We start from the raw sequence: 20,496 nt of genomic DNA, 5'->3' as shown, positions 1-20,496 counted from the left end.
CCCCAAAATGTAAAAAGTACCTAACTACCTTACCTTTCCATTCTTTATAAACCCTTCATGCTCTCAATCTTTCTTTACTAGAAAATATGAAACACGATGAAATATTTAGTCTCTTACCCCAAAAAAATTTTCCCATAGGATGTCCAGGTCTAGCAAGGCTTCCAAACAACATTTCCTTTCTGTTTGCATCAGAGGGTCTTGCAAGCTGATATTCTGTCAATTTTAAAGAAATATTTTTAATAAAATGAAATTCAATATCTTGATTTACTATCTGGAAATTCAGGCTAAACAACTGAAAGTAAGGAAGTAATAAAAATTAATTTTATGAATCATGTATAGTAAGACTGAAGTGGGAAATTCAATGATCTAGGACAAGTTCTATGACTTAATATATTCTGTAATTTTGGGTAGTCAATTCACTTTTCTAGAGATTTTCCTTTATTTTCAAATGAAACAGGTAGTTAATGACCTGAAAGTTTCAAGTCTAGAATATGAGAACCAAAATATTGCCTGCCAATCAGTAAACAAAGGATGTTATAGACATCAAGCCATCACATTACAGCCGCAGGGACAGTGTGCCCTAAGGCAACTCAGCATGAGAAAACACAGGATACTGGCCCCAGATAGCTGAGATGCTATCAAAGGAATGATTTCAGTGAGTCCAGACTTGCATCTTCCCATACATAGAAAAGCACTAAATTCCTTACTTTGAGATATCTCATTTTCTTTTATTAACAGTAATCTTTTGATGTTCCAACTACCTGGTCTCCTGTTGCAAAAAACTCCTATATATCCTGGCTCCCTGATCCCCCTTGCCACTTTGGAACAGTTTTCTCAGCATTATCTGAGATGCTGTGTCCCAGGCTTGAAGTCCTCAGAGAACCCGTCAAGTAAAACATAACTCTCAACTTTTAGGCTGTGCATTTTTATTCAGTCAACAGATGCTATGTCTAAGATTTTATTAATGAAGGTGCTAATAAAATGTTAAATCAAATTCCTTATTATCTGAGAACTTTGCCATATATATTATTTAAATTTCCTCCAAAGCCAACTATGTAGGTAATAAAGTACTAATGGTTAAAAACAATCACTTTGAAGCCAGAAATATCTTGGCTAGAATCCAAGTTCTGCAATTACTAAGCTGCATAACATTGAGGAAGTTATCTAACTTCCTAGATTCTATTTTTCGTCTAGAGTATGGAGTTACTAGTATCAAGCTCATAGGATTTTTTAAAATAAGAATTAAATAAGATACATTCCTACACTGAACATCTACTATGCACCAGGTACTACTAAACTAGTTGCTGGAGGTAGAAAGTTCAGAATCAAAGCAGAGTCAAGATATCAGGCTGAAGAGATAAGGAAGAAACAATTTTTGAAAGAGCCCTTCTAAGCCTCAGTTTCACTGCATGTCAAGTAAGGATAATGGAGGTAAATAATCATAATAAGCTCAATAAATATTAGCTATTATTACTTATAGGAATAATGGTAAGACATTACCAATGTTTAATAAGGAGAGTAACATTATTATTATCATAGATCTAGACTTCAGTAAGTTCATTCTGGTTGTAAAAGTAGAGACAGGAAAACTGATGAGGAGCCATCACTGTTATACTTGGAAAGAGAGCAGAAACCAAAGTGGTGACGGAAGAGATGGAAAGTAGTAGAAACATATATGAAATAACATATTTCAGTTACGTCATGAAGTCTAAATCAAAGGTGAGACAGTAAAAAAAAAAAAAACAATTTCCATATCTAGAAAGCATACATAGTAAAAAGTATATATACATAGCTTCAACAGAGCAAATTTTTAAAATCTCTGTAAAAACATGAAGATATGGTGGCTATAACACAGAAGAAACAATTCCATTATTAAGTGTGAAAGACTGAACAATGGCCCCCAAAGATGGCCATATCTTAATCTCCAAAACCTGTGAATGTGTTACCTTATATGGTAAAAGGAACTTTGCACTGTGATTAAATTAATGATCTTGCGAAGCGGAGACTCTACTAGATTATCTGGGTGGTCCCAATGTAATCAGAGGGTCCTTAAAAGAGAGAGGTAAGAGGATCAAGGTCAGAAGATGTTAAGACAAAAGCAGGGTCAGATAGCAAAGGAGATTCCACACCAATGGCTCTTAAGATAATGAAAGGAGCCACAGTCTAGGAAAGTAGGTGGTATCTAGAAGGTAGAAAAGGAAACAGATTCTCCCTTGGGGCCGCCAACAGAAATGCAGTCCTGAGGAAATATTTTAGATTTCTGACCTTCAAAAGTTTAAGAAAATAAATCTGTTATTTTAAGCTTTCTGGTAATTTGTTACAGCAGCAACAGGAAACCATAACAGAGTAGACATATAAACATATCTACAAAAAGTAATTTAGAATTCCCCTACAACTGATAAAAATAGAGTATAAATACTGAACACTTAAAGAACACACTCAACTACTTGATTATATTAAAAAAAGTTTTGGTCATATCCCCAATCACAATTACTAAGGTACAATATGTAGGCAATTACACATGATTATGTAGAGTATGAATAATTGTTAAAGAGCTAATCATTAAGAATAATATTTTCTCTACAATCTTATTTTAGCAATAAGTCAATCTGATTTTAAGATCTATTCTGTGTACATTTGTAGCTTCTGTGATTAAATGTATTCAAGAAAATTATAAAACACTGAACAGACCTATCTGCATTGTGCAAACAAATTCTTATAAATTTATGTGTATAACCACTCCATTGCAAAATCAGACCAAAAACAGACTGCATGGTAATGAAGGTACAACAAGTGATAAATTTAAAACCTAGCAAAGAATCTCTTCCATAAGCAGGAGGAGAAGGAAAAGGAAAATGAAAAGATGAATCTACCATGACAGTTGAATTTCAACTCCTCTCACACTGCATGGGTTATTAAAGCATGCAGGCAACTAAAAACATGCAAATGAGGTGAGAATGATAAATAAAGATTATTACATCTGAATAAAAGAAAATAACATTCAATTGTGAAGCTTTCAAAAGTGCTTAATAGACCTCATTATTTGTAGATACTGATTCTGGAAAAAGAAAGGCTAAGATGTGTGACTACAATACTGACTTAGACCTGGCCTAGAGCTGTTAACTCTTAATGGCCTGCATATGATATGTGTTAACATGTGACACTATTCAATTATAAATGTTTTGTGGCTTTAGCCAAGATAAATTTATGCTGTGTTCATAATAAATATCAGTATCTACCAATGTGTAAATACTGAGTCCCCAAATGCTCGTATGTTCAATGTTCATAGAACCTAAACTTAAGCTCATCTTAAATTTTCTGATGTATTATAAATACAAATAAGAGAATAATATATCATAAACAACATGCTAAAAAACAACTACTTAATGAATACTAGTTTGTTACACCAAAATTTAAGACCTCTCCCATCTCCTTGCATACAAGGCATGCTCAGTCACTTCAGTTGTGTCCGACTCTCTATGACCTCATGGACCACGGCCTGCCAGGCTTCTCTGTCCATGGGATTCTCCAGGCAAAAATACTGGAGTGGCTTGCCATGCGCTCCTCCAAGGGATCATGCCAACCCATGGATCGAACCTGCATCTCTTGCACTGCAGGTGGGCTCTTTATCGCTGAGCCACTGGGGAGGCTCCTTTCATCTCTCTAATCTCAAGTAAATCCTTTATACTTAGAAGGTTAAATAACTAATGATATATACCTAGCTATTTGTATCAGATTACAAATTGAAACCTAGGTCTCCTATCATCGGAAACAAAAAAAACAGAGCCTTTAGCCTAAGTTCATTTTAAACCAAAACTAATTATTGTGAGTGTGTGAGTACATATCATATAACACATATTCAAAATATAATATATTCTGAATTAAACTTATAAAATTAAATCAGATGTTTAATCTTTTTTGGGGGGGCCTTACCACACAGCTAGCAAACTTAGTCTGCCAACCAAAGATTGAGCCCGGGCTCTGGCAGTACAATTTCTGAGTCCTATCATTGGACCATCAGGGTCCTTTTAACGTTTTAAATGGCAATTTCAACCCACTCTTGAAACTATACAAATAAAAACATACTTGAAATAATTAAAGACAAAGAATATAGTTCCTAGGTTCCCAAAAGCAGGGAAAGCTTTTATAGTTTTCCTTATTTATTTTAGTTTTCATACATTCAACAAAGTTATCTGGGCCTATGAAAAAAGTTGTGGGTAAGTAAATAACAAAAATGAAGAAAATAAATCTTTGATTATAAGAAGCGATTAGAACTAGGAGGAATCTAACTCCATTCTACCCTCTTCTACTAATAAATTGACGGCCACAATTAGTGACATTTCTATAAGTAAAACACAGTTTGCTGGCTTGAAAACAAATAGTTCTTTCCAGTCATCTGCAGTTTATTTTGCCTAGTGAAGGCTCCTGCTGCTGCTGCCAAATTGCTTCAGTCGCGTCCGACTCTGTGCGACCCCATAGACGGCAGCCCACCAGGCTCCTCCATCCCTGGGATTCTCCAGGTAAGGACACTGGAGTGGGTTGCCATGTCCTTCTCCAATGCATGAAAGTGAAACGTGAAAGTGAAGTCACTCAGTCGTGTCCGACTCTTAGCGACCCCATGGACTGCAGCCTACCAGACTCCTCCATCCATGGGATTTTCCAGGCAAAAGTACTGGAGTGGGGTGCCATTGCCTTCTCCGCTTGAAGGCAGTAAATGTTTATCAGAAATAGATACACAATCAAACCAAAGGGAAAATGTTACAAAAGGAAGAACTACTACAAAGACCTGGCCTCTTCAGTGATGCAAGCCAAGCCTAACCTATATGAACTGGAAGTCCCCCCCAGTGTACTATTACATGTTTCTAATGCTAAAATAAGGAAGAAGGGTTAATCTGCAGTGATATTATTTATTGATACCCTGTAACTGAGGGATATCTGTAGCACGGTTCTCTAATGAATCCTCACCCTATACAGACACACAGTTTTCCTTATGGTCTTCAATCTTTAAAACACAAAGATAAGAAAGACCATCAAAAAGTAAAATTAAAAGGTATCCTGCTCAGGAGTTTAGTTTCTTCATCTATAAACATATCAAAATTATTTTCAGAACTACAGAAGCTAAACCCACAAAGTAACAGAAGTTACTGACACACAGAAGTAACAAAAAATAAGCTATTTTAATATCCGGATGGTGCATAAAGTAAAGCCTCAGAGGAAATATTTCTTCATGCAAAAAGAGTATGTGAACTTCTAAAGTTTGAATACCCAGTATTAGTCTTAAGAATTAAGAATTATGGTTAAGAGGTCAGTCACTGTGGTTAAACCCTCAAAAAAAGCAAAGGCTGAAAAATCAAAAATCCACACTCCTTTATTTCAAATCTATACTGAATAGACATTTAATGGCTTCAGTAATAAACATGACATTTCTGTTTTAATTTAGCCCTTTATGACATAAAGAGTGATAAAGGATGATAAATGTGCTAAATAACTAGATCAATGAAGGAATAAGCAGTAAGACATAAAGCACTTACCACTATCAACAGCTTCAACTTCTCGGTCAATTGCATCTCTGATCATTAGTGGATGGATGAAAAACTGGGCCCATCTTAAGACAAAAAAAAAAAAAAAAACCTGTCTGGTAAAAGCTTTTCACTAGTCAACGTCTATTTTTTTAAAGTAAGAAACTTTACTAAGTTGGAGATTTAATTCATTATCGTGCGTATAAAACCTAAACAATTTACAGCATTTCTAGATTTTGAAGTCTACAAACCACTTTTTCTCTATTATGAAATATAATACCCATTACAGAAAAATACATAAAACATGAGCATACAGACTATAAGGCAAATGCCGAAGTGGCAACTACTCAGTTCAAGAAATAGAACACTGTCAAAACTCTAGAAGCACCCAGCACCCATCTCAGAAGTTACATAAATGTTACAGTAATCACTTCTCTGCTTTTCTTGGTAGTTTTAACACATATACATGTATTTCTAGACTGGTGTTTCTTGATTTTTTTTTTTCCCGTTATCAACCCTAAGGAGCCTTTTCAGAAATCTTATTCCAATCACTACCCTATGAAATTTCTGCACACATATAAAGCCTGTTTACATACTGTATGTGTACCTGATTTCATAAGTAAAAAGTATCTGAGGACTCCTCTTTTTTAACTTTTTAAGTTAAAATATTAAAGGTTATTCGTATTTCACTTAATTGTATAACTATATTTGTAAACTTTAACATATTTCTTATGTAGGTTGTGGTACATCAAATTACATATGCAAAATATCCATTTAAATAATAACAGCAATACAATCAAGTTTTTAAAAAATTACTATTTATTTTTCCAGCAAGATGTTAAAAAAATTAATTTCCTACAATATTTAATAAACTTTGAACTTCTGCTTGCTCTGAGAAGAAACTTTTAACTTAATTAGCTACTAGTACTCATTAAGGGAGAAGGCAATGGCACCCCACTCTAGTACTCTTGCCTGGAAAATCCCATGGACGGAGGAGCCTGGTAGGCTGCAGTCCATGAGGTCACTAAGAGTCGGACACGACTGAGCTACTTCACTTTCACTTTTCACTTTCATGCATTGGAGAAGGAAATGGCTACCCACTCCAGTGTTCTTGCCTGGAAAATCCCAGGGCTAGGGGAGCCTGGTGGGCTGCCGTCTATGGGTCACACAGAGTCATACGCGACTGAAGCGACTTAGCAGCAGCAGCAGCAATAGCAGCAGTAGCAGTACTCGTTAAAATATTACTGACATTTTTTTCTTTTCAGTACTTGTTACAATGATGAGCTAAATAATTTTTATTGAATTAAGTAATAAAACAGAATATTATATTTAATTCTAAAAATCAAAGTCACACACAAAAGGAGGGTCAAACATAAACATCCACAAGGCAGCTAATGACAACCAACTGACACATGCAGACTACCTCTAGTGATGATTTCAAGATTAAACAATCATTTGAAAGTCCTCCAACCATCTATCACCACAATTTTGTAGCCCAGACCTTGCATACATTCTGCATCTCTTCCATGAACTCAGTGTCAGTGTAAATGGTGCTCATGTGATACTTGAGAAAATTCAGAAAGAAATTAATACTAAGTGAAGATTTTCCAGGTAGGGTTAAGCTTTGGAGGGCCACAAACCATTATAATATCAAACATTTTTTTACCTCCAAGAACCAATTTCTGCTACCAAAAGAAACAATATGAACCCTGCCAAGAATGCATGTTCTAGACAATAAAGTTTAATTTTTGAACTTCATATAAATGGATATATAGTTTATATACCCTTTACATGATTTATTTAACTCAACACTTTTAATGGTCATTCACGATGTTACACGTGACTGTGGCTGATTTATTTTCACTGCAGTAGAATATTTCACTGTATGAATTTACTCATCCATTCTACGGCTGATGGACATTTGTGCTGGTTCCGGATGTGAACCATTACAAACAATGCTATCAAAAACATTCTTATAAATATGTACCATAGCACATGTGCACAAGTTTGTCTAAATATCTAACTAAGAAAGAACTCCTAGGTAATAGCATATGCATCATACGTTCTACATCACCAGGTCAATACCAAACCTTTCCAAAAGTGATTGTGCCAGTTTACCCTTGCATCGGAGCATTCCTCCAATCCTCTACAACCTCACCCTCACTTGGTACTGTCAGACGTTAAAATTTTCTGTAACTTTTAGAAGGATACTTAAATTTCATAATGATTTGAATTTACATTTTCCTGATAGAACATCTTATATTTTTAGTAATAATTTTAATTTCTTATTTTATAATATGCCTGTTTAAGGGCTTTTTCTATTGGGTTGTACTTTTCTTATTGATTCTAAGAGTATATATATATTTTATTATCCATTGTGGCTCAGACAGTAAAACGTCTGCCTACAATGCAGGAGACCTGGGTTCGATTCCTGGGTCAGGAAGATCCCCTGGAGAAGGAAATGGCTACCCACTCCACTACTCTTGCCTGGAAAATCCCATGGATGGAGGATCCTGGTAGGCTGCAGTTCATGCGGTCACAAAGAGTCGGACACAACTGAGCAACTTCACTTCACTTATATAATATGTAATAGCATATATAATCATATGTAAACATAGGTAATCTAATAATTAAAACTCAATGGTAGTTATTCTAAATATAAGTCCTTTGTTAGTTACATGTGTTACAAATATATTCTTCCACTTTATACTTGCTTTTTCCACTCTCTTTATGTTACCTTTACATGAACCGAATGAACTATCATCTCTCCTTTTTGTTTTTCCATCTTGATAACCCTTATCTAAGGTTAAAGTCCCACTTTTCCATAAAACTTTTAATGGCACTTTTCACTTTTTGTTCTATAATCCACATAAATTGATTTTTTTGTGTATGTTGTGAGATAGGGACTCAATTTTGTTTTTGCCATTATACTGTCTTGGTATCTTTTTAAAGCCCTTGACCACCGCTTCATAATGTTCCTATCAAAAATCAAGTGTCCACATATGTGTTGGTCTATTTCCATTCCAAGAAACATTCTGTTTCACCGTCTCTTTGTCTAGCAAAACAAATCTTGATATCTAGTAGGTCAAGTTCTACGACCTTGTTATTTTTCCAATTCAAAAGTATCCTGGCTATACTTAGCTCTCTGTATTTCTTTATAAATCTTAGTTAGATTGTCTATTTAAGACTAAGTAAATCTTCTAAGATTATGGTTGTGATATCATAATCACATGATATGAATCATTCATATAAAATGATGCCATCTAAGGTAGTTTTACTATTTTCCCAATCTGCATGCCTTCTTTTTTATGTCTAATTGTTCTAGCTAAAACCTCCACTACAATGTCAAATAGAGATGGACAGAGCTGATGTCTTGATCCTCATATTTGGGAAAATGTTTTCAATCTTCCACCATTAAAAAAGATGTTAGTTGTGGGTTATTCAAAGTTACTCTTTATGACGTTGAAGAAGTTCCCTTTTCAGTTCAGTTCAGTTCAGTAGCTCGGTCGTGTGCGACTCTTTGTGACCCCATGAATTGCAGCACGCCAGGCCTCCCTGTCCATCACCAACTCCCGGAGTTCACTCAGACTCACGTCCATCAAGTCAGTGATGCCATCCAGCCATCTCATCCTCTGTCGTCCCCTTCTCCTCTTGCCCCCAATCCCTCCCAGCATCAGACTCTGCCAATGAGTCAACGCTTCGCATGAGATGACCAAAGTACTGGAGTTTCAGCTTTAGCATCATTCCTTCAAAAGAGATCCCAGGGCTGATCTCCTTCAGAATGGACTGGTTGGATCTCCTTGCAGTCCAAGGGACTCTCAAGAGTCTTCTCCAATACCACAGTTCAAAACCATCAATTCTTCAGCACTCGGCTTTCTTCACAGTCCAACTCTTGTATCCATACATGACCACAGGAAAAACCATAGCCTTGACTAGACAGACCTTTGTTGGAAAAGTAATGTCTCTGCTTCTCAATATGCTATCTAGGTTGGTCATAACTTTCCTTCCAAGGAGTAAGCATCTTCTAATTTCATGGCTGCAGTCACCATCTGCAGTGATTCTGGAGCCCAGAAAAATAAAGTCTGAACTTTCCACTGTTTCCCCATCTATTTCCCATGAAGTGATGGGACCGGATGCCATGATCTTCATTTTCTAAATGTTGAGCTTGAAGCCAACTTTTTCACTCTCCACTTTCACTTTCATCAAGAGGCTTTTGAGTTCCTCTTCACTTTCTGCCATAAGGGTGGTGTCATCTGCATATCTGAGGTTATTGAGATTTCTCCCGGCAATCTTGATTCCAACTTGTGTTTCTTCCAGTCCAGCATTTCTCATGATGTATTCTGCATAGAAGTTAAATAAGCAGGGTGACAATATACAGCCTTGACATACTCCTTTTCCTATTTGGAGCCAGTCTGTTGTTCCATGTCCAGTTCTAACTGTTGCTTCCTGACCTGCATACAGATTTCTCAAGAGGCAGGTCAGGTGGTCTGGTATTCCCATCTCTTTCAGAATTTTCCACAGTTTATTGTGATCCACACAGTCAAAGGCTTTGGCATAGTCAATAAAGCAGAAATAGATGTTTTTCTCGAACTCTCTTGCTTTTTCCATGATCCAGCGGATGTTGGCAATTTGATCTCTGGTTCTTCTGCCTTTTCTAAAACCAGCTTGAACATCAGGAAGTTCACAGTTCACATATTGCTGAAGCCTGGCTTGGAGAATTTTGAGCATTACTTTACTAGCGTGTGAGATGAGTGCAATTGTGCAGTAGTTTGAGCATTCTTTGGCATTGCCTTTCTTTGGGATTGGAATGAAAACTGACCTTTTCCAGTCCTGTGGCCACTGCTGAGTTTTCCAAATTTGCTGGCATATTGAGTGCAGCACTTTCACAGCATCATCTTTCAGGATTTGAAATAGCTCAACTGGAATGCCATCACCTCCAATAGCTTTGTTCGTAGTGATGCTTTCTAAGGCCCACTTGACTTCACATTCCAGGATGTCTGGCTCTAGGTCAGTGATCACACCATCATGATGGGTCGTGAAGATCTTCTTTGTACAGTTCTTCTGTGTATTCTTGCCACCTCTTCTTAATATCTTCTGCTTCTGTTAGGTCCATACCATTTCTGTCCTTTATCGAGCCCATCTTTGCATGAAATGTTCCCTTGGTATCTCTAATTTTCTTGAAGAGTTCTCTAGTCTTTCCCATTCTGTTGTTTTCCTCTATTTCTTTGCATTGGTCGCTGAAGAAGGCTTTCTTATCTCTTCTTGCTATTCTTTGGAACTCTGCATCTGACAGAATGTGGTCTACTGGAGATGGGAATGGCAAAGCACTTCAGTATTCTTGCCTTGAGAACACCATGAACAGTATGAAAAGGCAAAATGATAGGATACTGAAAGAGGAACTCCCCAGGTCAGTAGGGGCCCAATATGCTACTGGAGATCAGTGGAGAAATAACTCCAGAAAGAATGAAGGGATGGAGCCAAAGCAAAAACAATACCCAGCTGTGGATGTGACTGGTGATAGAAGCAAGGTCCGATGCTGTAAAGAGCAATATTGCATAGGAACCTGGAATGTCAGGTCCATGAATCAAGGCAAATTGGAAGTGGTCAAACAAGAGATGGCAAGAGTGAATGTCGATATTCTAGGAATCAGCGAATTCAAATGGACTGGAATGGGTGGATTTAACTCAGATGACCATTATATCTATTACTGCAGGCAGGAATCCCTCAGAAGAAATGGAGTAGCCATCATGGTCAACAAGAGTCTGAAATGCAGTACTTGGATGCAATCTCAAAAATGACAGAATGATCTCTGTTCGTTTCCAAGGCAAACCATTCAATATCATAGTAATCCAAGTCTATGCCCCAACCAGTAACGCTGAAGAAGCTGAAGTTGAACGGTTCTATGAAGACCTACAAGACTTTTTAGAACTAACACCCAAAAAAGATGTCCTTTTCATTATAGAGGACTGGAATGCAAAAGTAGGAAGTCAAGAAACACCTGGAGTAACAGGCAAATTTGGCCGTGGAATACGGAATGAAGCAGGGCAAAGACTGATAGAGTTTTGCCAAGAAAATGCACTGGTCACAGCCAACAACCTCTTCCAACAACACAAGAGAAGACTCTACACATGGACATCACCAGATGGTCAACACCAAAACCAGATTCATTATATTCTTTGCAGTCAAAGATGGAGAAGCTCTATACAGTCAGCAAAAACAAGACCAGGAGCTGACTGTGGCTCAGATCATGAACTCCTTATAGCCAAATTCAGACTTAAATGAAGAAAGTAGGGAAAACCACTAGACCATTTAGATATGACCTAAATCAAATCCCTTATGATTATACAGTGGAAGTGAGAAATAAATTTAAGGGCCTAGATCTGAGAGAGTGCCTGATGAACTATGGAATGAGGTTTGTGATACTGTACAGGAGACAGGGATCAAGACCATCGCCATGGAAAAGAAATGCAAAAAATAAAAATGGCTGTCTGGGGAGGCCTTACAAATAGCTTTGAAAAGAAGAGAAGCAAAAAGCAAAGTTCCCTTTTATTCATGATTTATTACATGTTTTATCATGAAAGGGTGCTGAATTAAATGCCTTTTCTGTTTATACTGAAATAATTTTTGAAATGTGTTTGTCCTTCTATTGAATTGGCATATTATGTTCACTGATTTTTGTATGGTGAACAACCCTTGCAGTTCTGGGATAAATCCCACCTGAATGGTGCATAATCCTTTTTATATGTTGCTGATTCAGTTTTGTAGTATTTTGTTGAAGATTTTTGCATCTATATTCTACTACTTGGAGAAGGAAATGGCAACCCACTCCAGTACTCTTGCCTGGAAAATACCATGGATGGAGGAGCCTGGTAGGCTACAGTCCATGGGGTCGCAGAGTCAGACACGACTGAGTGACTTCACTTTCTTTCTTTCTATAGTTCCTTTTGAAGAAGGAAATGGCAACCCACTCCAGTGTTCTTGCCTGGAGAATCCCATGGATGGAGGGGCCTGGTGGACTACAGTCTATGAGGTTGCAAAGTGTCGGACACGACTAAGCAACTAACACACACACACATTCTACTACTGGTCTGTAGTTTTCCTGTACAATCATTGTCTAGTTTTAATATCAGAGCAATACCAGCTTCATAGAATGACTTAGAAGTGTCCCTCTTCTATATTTCAGAAGAGTTTATGAAGCATTAGTTTTAATCCTTTAAATGTTTGGTAGAATTCACCAGTAAAGTCATATGGACCTATACTCTTCTTTTGGTAAGTTCTTGATTACTAATCCCATCTCTCATGATAGGTCTATTCAGATTTTCTGTGTTGAGTCAGTTTCAATAGCTTTGTGTCTTTCTACAAATTTGTCCATTTCATCTTGGCTATCTACTTGTTGGCATACAATAGTTGACAATTGTATTATAATTTTAAAATTTTGGTTAATATCATACTAATGTCCACTCTTTCATTTCTTTTTCTTGGTCAGTTTAGCTGAAGGTTTGTCAATTTTGTTCACATTTTCAAATAACCAAATTCTGATTTTGTTTACTTTCTATAGTTTTTCTATTCCCTATTTCATTTATTTCCACTCAAATATTTATTATGTCCTTCCTTCTGCTTACCTGGGTTTAGATTGCTCTTCTTTGCCTTGCTAATTAAGATGCAAGTTTAGGTTCATTTGAGATCTTACTTTTATAATGGAGGGGTTCGATCTTCCCGACCCAGGGATCAAACCTGGGTCTCCTGCATTACAGGCAGACGCTTTACCGTCTGAGCCACCAGGGAAGCCATGGAGGGGTTTACAGCTATAAATTTCCCTCTGATGCATCTAAATTTCCCTTTTGATGCATCTCATAATTTTTTGTATGTTTTTTTCATTTTCACTAGTGTCTAAGTATTTTTTAATTTCCCTTGTGATTTCTTTTTTGATCCACTGATTATTTAAGGGTAGGCTGTTAAATTTATACAGATTCATGAAAGTCCCTAAATTTCCTTGTTACTACTGATTACTAATTCCATTCCATTCCACCTAGAGAACATACTCTGTATAATTTTATTCTTTCAAATATACTGGAAATAAATTTATTTTATGACCTAATATATATCAATGCTGGAGAAAAGTACATGCAGTACTTGAGAAGAATGTGTATTTTGCTGATTTGGGGTGAAGTGCTCTGTTAAAAGTTTACATGCTTGTTCATGTCTTCTATTTCTTGTTGATCTACCCAGTTGTTCTCTGCCTTATTGAAAGTAGAATATTTACATTTGCAACTATTACTACTGAATCGTGTGTTTCTGCCTTCAATTCCGTCGGTTTTTGCTTTATGTTTTTTGAGGTTCCTTTGAAAGATGAACGTGTTTATAACTGTTACACCTTCTGAAGAACTGACCCTTATATCATTATAAAATTCCCTTGTCTCCAGTAACAAGTTTCTCTTAAAGTCTATTTTGTCTGATATTAGTTCAGCCACTATAGTTCCCTTTTAATCACTATGTGTATATACTTTTTCATCCTTTTATTGCCAATCCATTGGTGTATATTTAAGGCTTCCCTGGTGGCCCAGTGATAAAGAACTTGCCTGCCAATGCAGGACACATATCATCCTTTTGCTGCCAATCTACTGGTATATTTTAATCTAAAGTGTGTCTCTCACATGTACACAATGTTCATTGTAGCACTATTTACAATAGCTAGAACACGCAAGCAACCTCTATGCCCATCAACAGAGTGAATGGATAAGGAAGATGTGGTACATTTATACAATGGAATATTACCTGGCCATAAAAAGAAACACATTTGAGTCATTCTAATGAGGTAGATGAATCTAGAAACTATTATACAAAGTGAAGTCAAAAAGAGAAAGATAAATATCATATACTAATGCATGTATATGGAATCTAGAAAGATGGTACCAATGAATTTATTTGCAGGGCAGCAAGGAAGAAACACACATAGAGAACAGACTTACGGACATGGGGGGTGAGGTGGGATGGGAAGGGGCGGGTGAGATGGAGAGAGTAACATGGAAACTTAACATCAGTCACTCAGTTGTGTCCGACTCTTTGCGACCCCATGAATCGCAGCATGCCAGGCCTCCCTGTCCATCACCAACTCCCGGAGTTCACTCAGACCAACGTCCATCGAGTCAGTGATGCCATCCAGCCATCTCATCCTCTGTCGTCCCCTTCTCCTCTTGCCCCCAATCCCTCCCAGCATCAGAGTCTTTGCCAATGAGTCAACTCTTCGCATGAGGTGGCCAAAGTACTGGAGTTTCAGCTTCAGCATCATTCCTTCCAAAGAAATCCCAGGGCTGATCTTCAGAATGGACTGGTTGGATCTCCTTGCAGTCCAAGGGACTCTCAAGAGTCTTCTCCAACACCACAGTTCAAAAGCATCAATTCTTCAGCACTCAGCCTTCTTCACAGTCCAACTCTCACATCCATACATGACCACAGGAAAAACCATAGCCTTGACTAGATGGACCTTTGTTGGCAAAGTAATGTCTCTGCTTTTGAACATGCTATCTAGGTTGGTCATAACTTTCCTTCCAAGGAGTAAGCGTCTTTTAATTTCATGGCTGCAGTCACCATCTGTAGTGATTTTGGAGCCCAGAAAAATAAAGTCTGACACTGTTTCCACTGTTTCCCCATCTATTTCCCATGAAGTGATGGGACCGGATGCCATGATCTTCATTTTCTGAATGTTGAGCTTGAAGCCAACTTTTTCACTCTCCACTTTCACTTTCATCAAGAGGCTTTTGAGTTCCTCTTCACTTTCTGCCATAAGGGTGGTGTCACCTGCATATCTGAGGTTACTGATATTTCTCCTGGCAATCTTGATTCCAGCTTGTGTTTCTTCCAGTCCAGCATTTCTCATGATGTATTCTGCATAGAAGTTAAATAAGCAGGGTGACAATATACAGCCTTGACGTACCCCTTTTCCTATTTGGAACCAGTCTGTTGTTCCATGTCCAGTTCTAACTGTTGCTTCCTGACCTGCATACAAATTTCTCAAGAGGCAGGTCAGGTGGTCTGGTATTCCCATCTCTTTCAGAATTTTCCACAGTTTATTGTGATCCACACAGTCAAAGGCTTTGGCATAGTCAATAAAGCAGAAATAGATGTTTTTCTCGAACTCTCTTGCTTTTTCAATGATCCATCAAATGTTGGCAATTTGATCTCTGGTTCCTCTGCCTTTTCTAAAACCAGCTTGAACATCAGGAAGTTCACGGTTTCACATATTGCCTGGCTTGGAGAATTTTGAGCATTACTTTACTAGCGTGTGAGATGAGTGCAATTGTGCGGTAGTTTGAGCATTCTTCGGCATTGCCTTTCTTTGGGATTGGAATGAAAACTGACCTTTTCCAGTCCTGTGGCCACTGCTGAGCTTTCCAAATTTGCTGGCATATTGAGTGCAGCACTTTCACAGCATCATCTTTCAGGATTTGAAATAGCTCAACTGGAATTCTATCACCTCTACTAGCTTTGTTCGTAGCGATGCTTTCTAAGGCCCATTTGACTTCACATTCCAGGACGTCTGGCTCTAGGTCAGTGATCACATCATCGTGATTATCTGGGTCGTGAAGATCTTTTTTGTACAGTTCTGTGTATTCTTGCCACCTCTTCTTAATATCTTCTGCTTCTGTTAGGTCCATACCATTTCTGTCCTTTATCGAGCCCATCTTTGCATGAAATGTTCCTTTGGTATCTCTGATTTTCTTGAAGAGATCTCTAGTCTTTCGCATTCTGTTGTTTTCCTCTATTTCTTTGCATTGGTCGCTGAAGAAGGCTTTCTTATCTCTTCTTGCTATTCTTTGGAACTCTGCATTCAGATGTTTATATCTTTCCTTTTCTCCTTTGCTTTTCACTTCTCGTCTTTTCACACAACAATATGTAAAATAGAAAGCCAATGGGAATTTGCTGTACGACTCAGGGAACCCAAACAGGGGCTCTGTATCAACCTAGATGCGTGGGATGGTGAGGGAGGGAGGGAGGAAGGAGATTCAAGAGGGAGGGGACATATGTATACCTATGGCTGATTCATGTAGATGTTTTACAGAAAACAACAAAATTCTGTAAAGCAATTATATCAATTAAAAAATAAAGTGTATCTCTTATAGGTAGCATATTATATAGCTGACTCATGTTTCTTTGCCCAGTCTGCCAATGTCTTATCTTTTAATTGAAATGCTTAATCCATTTACATTTAATTACTGATAAGACAGGATTTATATCTGTCTTTGCGATCTACTGCAAGTCCTATGCCTTTTTTCCCCTCTATTCCTCAACTGCTGACTTCTTTTTGTTAAAATAGGTATTTTCTAGAGTACCATTCAAATTCCCTTGCCATTTCTTTTACTATATTTTTGAGTTATTTTCCTAACTAATAACAATCCATTTTGAATTAATACCAACTTAACTTCAGTATTTGGAGAAGGAAATGGCAACCCACTCCAATATTCTTGCCTGAAGAATCCCATGGATGGAGGAGCTTGGTGGGCTACAGTCCACAGGTCGCAGAGTCGGACACGACTGAGCGACTTCACTTTCACTTCACTAACTTCAGTATTACACGAAAGCGTCACTTCTATATACCTGTTCTCTTTTTTGTGCTATTATTGCCATACAAATGATATCGTTATACATTATATGCCTATGAACACATTTATAATTTTTTCTTTATACAGCTATCTTTTAAATCAGATAGGAAAAAAACTACAAAAACTGTATCTTTTATATTTATATAGGTAAACAAAGACAGTATAAATTATATAAGTTATCTTTTTAAGTGTGCTTTATTTCTTCATGTGGAATTGAGTGTCCTTTCATTTCAGTCTGAAGGACTCCTTCCATCCATGTCGTACAGAGATTTGCTAATGACAATTTTAATTTACCTGAGAATGTCTTAATTTCTCCATTTAGAAGGATATTTTTGATGGATAAAAAATACTTGGTTTGCATTCTTTCAGTACTTTGAATGCATCATACCATTGTCTTCTTGCTTCCATGATTTCTCAAAGCACCCGTTTACCCTATTGAGACTAACCTTTATGAAAAAAGCTGCTCCTCTCTTGCTACTTTCAATATTCTTTTTACATTTAGTTTTTAATGGCTTGATTATAACAAGTCTTAATGTGAAAGTCATTGTGAATATCACTGTGTTTATTCTTCTGGAAATCTGCTGAGTTGCTTGAATGTGTAGATGTTTGTCTTTTACCAATTTGGAAAGAGTTTGGCTATTATGTCTTCAAGAATATTTCTATGTTTTTCTCATTTCCTCTTGGAACTCCTATAAAACACATGCTAGTATGCTTGATCGTATCTCGTAGATCTCTGAAGCTCTGTTTTATTTTTCTTCATCACTTTTCTTTATTTCTGTTCCTCAGACTGGAAAATCCCAATTAATCTTTCTTCTAGTTTATTCTTTCCTCAGCTAGCTCAAATCTTCTGTTAAGCTCTTCTAGTTAATTTTTCAAGTTGTACTTTTCAACTCTAGAATTTCTATTTGGTTCTTTTAATAATTTGTATCTGTTGAGGGGTGTTAGAAGGAAGGTTCAAGAGGGATGGGATATATGTACACACATAACTGACTCACTCTGTTGTACAGCAGAAACTAACACAGAATTGTACAGCAATGGTACTCCAATTTAAAAAAAAAAAGTAAAAATAAAGCAACTATTTATCTGGGAAAAAAATAATTTGTATCTCTTTACTGATGTTCTCTGTTTAGTAAGACATCATTCTTGTGTTCTCCTGTAGTTCTTAGACATAGTTTTCTTTAGCTCTTTGAACATAATTAAAATAGGTTATCTAAAGTTTCTGTCAGGTTAACTCCAGAATCTAGACTTTCTTAGGAACAGTATCTATTGACTACTGTTTTTCCATTGTATCAGTCATACTTTTCTGCATCCCTCATAATTTTGTTGAAAAAAAATTTTTAGTAATATAATGTAGCAACTCTATAAATCAAGCCTCTCCTCCCTCATCCGGGTTTGTTGTTATTGCTGTTTCTTGTTGTTACTATTTACATATTTAGTGCCCTTCTGATTTCCCTAGTGGCTCAGACAGTAAAGATATGGTCCACAATGAGATCTGGGTTCAATTCCTGGTTTAAGAAGATGCCCTGGCGAAGGCAATGGCTACACACTTCAGTATTCTTGCCTGGAGAATTCCATGGACAGAGGAGCCTGTGACCATGGGGTTGCAAACAGTCAGACATGAACGAGCAACTCACACGTACCTTAAACTAATCCTGTGAAGTCTGTATTCTTTGATGGCTTGGTTAGCTTGCGATAATCTCTGGTTGCAGAGAGATTTCCTTAAATGCCTTGCCAAGGGGTTCTCTATGCATATTGGGGGATGCTTTCAACATACAGTCAGGCAGTTTACAACTCTACATTAGCCATCACATCCTGCTTGCACAGAGACTCAACACCAGCCATGACAAGAGTGTAAGGCCTTAAGTCTTTCTTGAGCATGCATACAGCCCTGGACATGACACAGCTTTATACACATATGTGACCTTCAAAATTCCCAGGAATATCCTGGAGCTTTCCAAAGCCCCTTAGGATCTATTCTGCAGTTTTTCCTTTTAAGCTTTGTTTGCTCCAACTTTTATCCACTGCCTCAGATGGTCACAAAGTTAAACTACTGCCATCTAAATGCTATAGACAAATGTCTCCAGAGAAAAAGATTTTTGTAAATACGTGAGCTCCCAGTCAGGCCAAATCATGAAAGTTCATGAATGGTGGTTCCCAGGGAACTGCTAGACAGGTCAAATAATGAAGATTCTCCAGAACAATGTTTTTAGAGATCTATAAATCCATCCAGCCCCTTTCAGTGGCTGCTGGACTCCTGTTTTCACTAAGACTGTGGGACCTTTTCGTTTTTAAGACTACTGTAGAGTTGGGTAGAGGGGAATGGAAACAGGGCAAATTAAAATGTCACAAAGCAAACTGTTCTTACTAAGATTTAGTCACTTGCCTGAATAAACTCCTTGGATTGTTGCAAGCTTTGGCTTATTTCCAGAGTTCTGAAAAAGTTGATTTTGACAATTTTTGGCAAGGTTCTCATTGCTTTTACAGAGGAGGGGCTTTCAGAGGTCCTTATTTACTATTCCTGCTGAGGTCAATCTGCTCTTTATTTCATTTATCTTCACCTTTTCTTTCTTCTTTCTTTGGGCATACTTTGCTAGTCTTACTCAGACTTCCTGAGATTGACCAGCTCATTAATTTTAAACTCTTCTTTTCTAAAATATACATTTGGTGGTGGTTTAGTTGCTAAGTCGTGTCTGATTCTTTGGATCCCATGGACTATACCCTGCCAGGCTCCTCTGTCCACTGGATGTCCCCGGCAAGAATACTGGAGTGGGTTGCCATTTCCTCATCCAGGGGATCTTTCCAACCCAGGGATCGAACCCAGGTCTACTATATAGCAGGCAGTCTCCTGCACTGCAGGCAGATTCTTAAACAACTGAGTCATGAGGGAAGCTGACAGAATACACACTTAAAAGTATATATTTCCCTCTAAGTACAATTATAGCTGCATCCCACAACTTTTATTCTATAATATTTTTATAATTCAATACAAAATATTTTCTAATTTCTGATATGCTTTCCTCTTTACCCAGGATTTCCTTAGAAATGTATTTAATTTCCAAACATAAGGCAATATTCTAGCTGTCTCTCTGTTATTGATTTCTGGCTAAAATTTAACTGTACATACAGTGTGATTAGAAAACAAAATCATTAATAATATGGTTTCAATGCTTTGAAATTTGAGACTGAATTTGTGGCTTAAAATATGATCAAATGAAAGAATTTTGTAGCTGGAAGGTGTTGATTAAGGATTCAAGTGGTAATCTTTTTGTCCTAATCTTCAGTGTCCTTACTGATTTTATGGTTATTCTATCAAATACTGAGAAAGGGGTGTTAAATCTCCCACTGCAGTTGCTTACTGATTCATTGTTCTTTACATT

The 20,496-nt window shown here is 37.2% G+C and overlaps 1 protein-coding gene and 1 non-coding gene across 2 annotated transcripts in view; both read right to left on the bottom strand.

The window, feature by feature from the left end:
* The window catches only part of NRDC (nardilysin convertase), a 102,849-nt gene that overhangs the window by 50,770 nt on the left and 31,583 nt on the right, over nucleotides 1-20,496 (bottom strand). Inside the window, exons 7-8 of the mRNA NM_001206991.1 lie at nucleotides 5,532-5,605; nucleotides 118-213 (exon numbers count right to left, since the gene is read on the bottom strand). Coding sequence (NP_001193920.1) covers nucleotides 118-213; nucleotides 5,532-5,605 — 170 coding nt within the window. The remainder of the gene's footprint in view (nucleotides 1-117; nucleotides 214-5,531; nucleotides 5,606-20,496) is intronic.
* TRNAY-GUA (transfer RNA tyrosine (anticodon GUA)) lies at nucleotides 13,233-13,304 on the bottom strand. The gene has a single exon. It is a non-coding gene; the product is annotated as a tRNA-Tyr (tRNA).

This window comes from Bos taurus, chromosome 3 (assembly GCF_002263795.3).
Source record: "Bos taurus isolate L1 Dominette 01449 registration number 42190680 breed Hereford chromosome 3, ARS-UCD2.0, whole genome shotgun sequence".
NCBI lineage: Eukaryota > Metazoa > Chordata > Mammalia > Artiodactyla > Bovidae > Bos > Bos taurus.
Note: the sequence above shows the minus strand (reverse complement) of the source record. Positions and strands in the feature narration are given on the sequence as shown.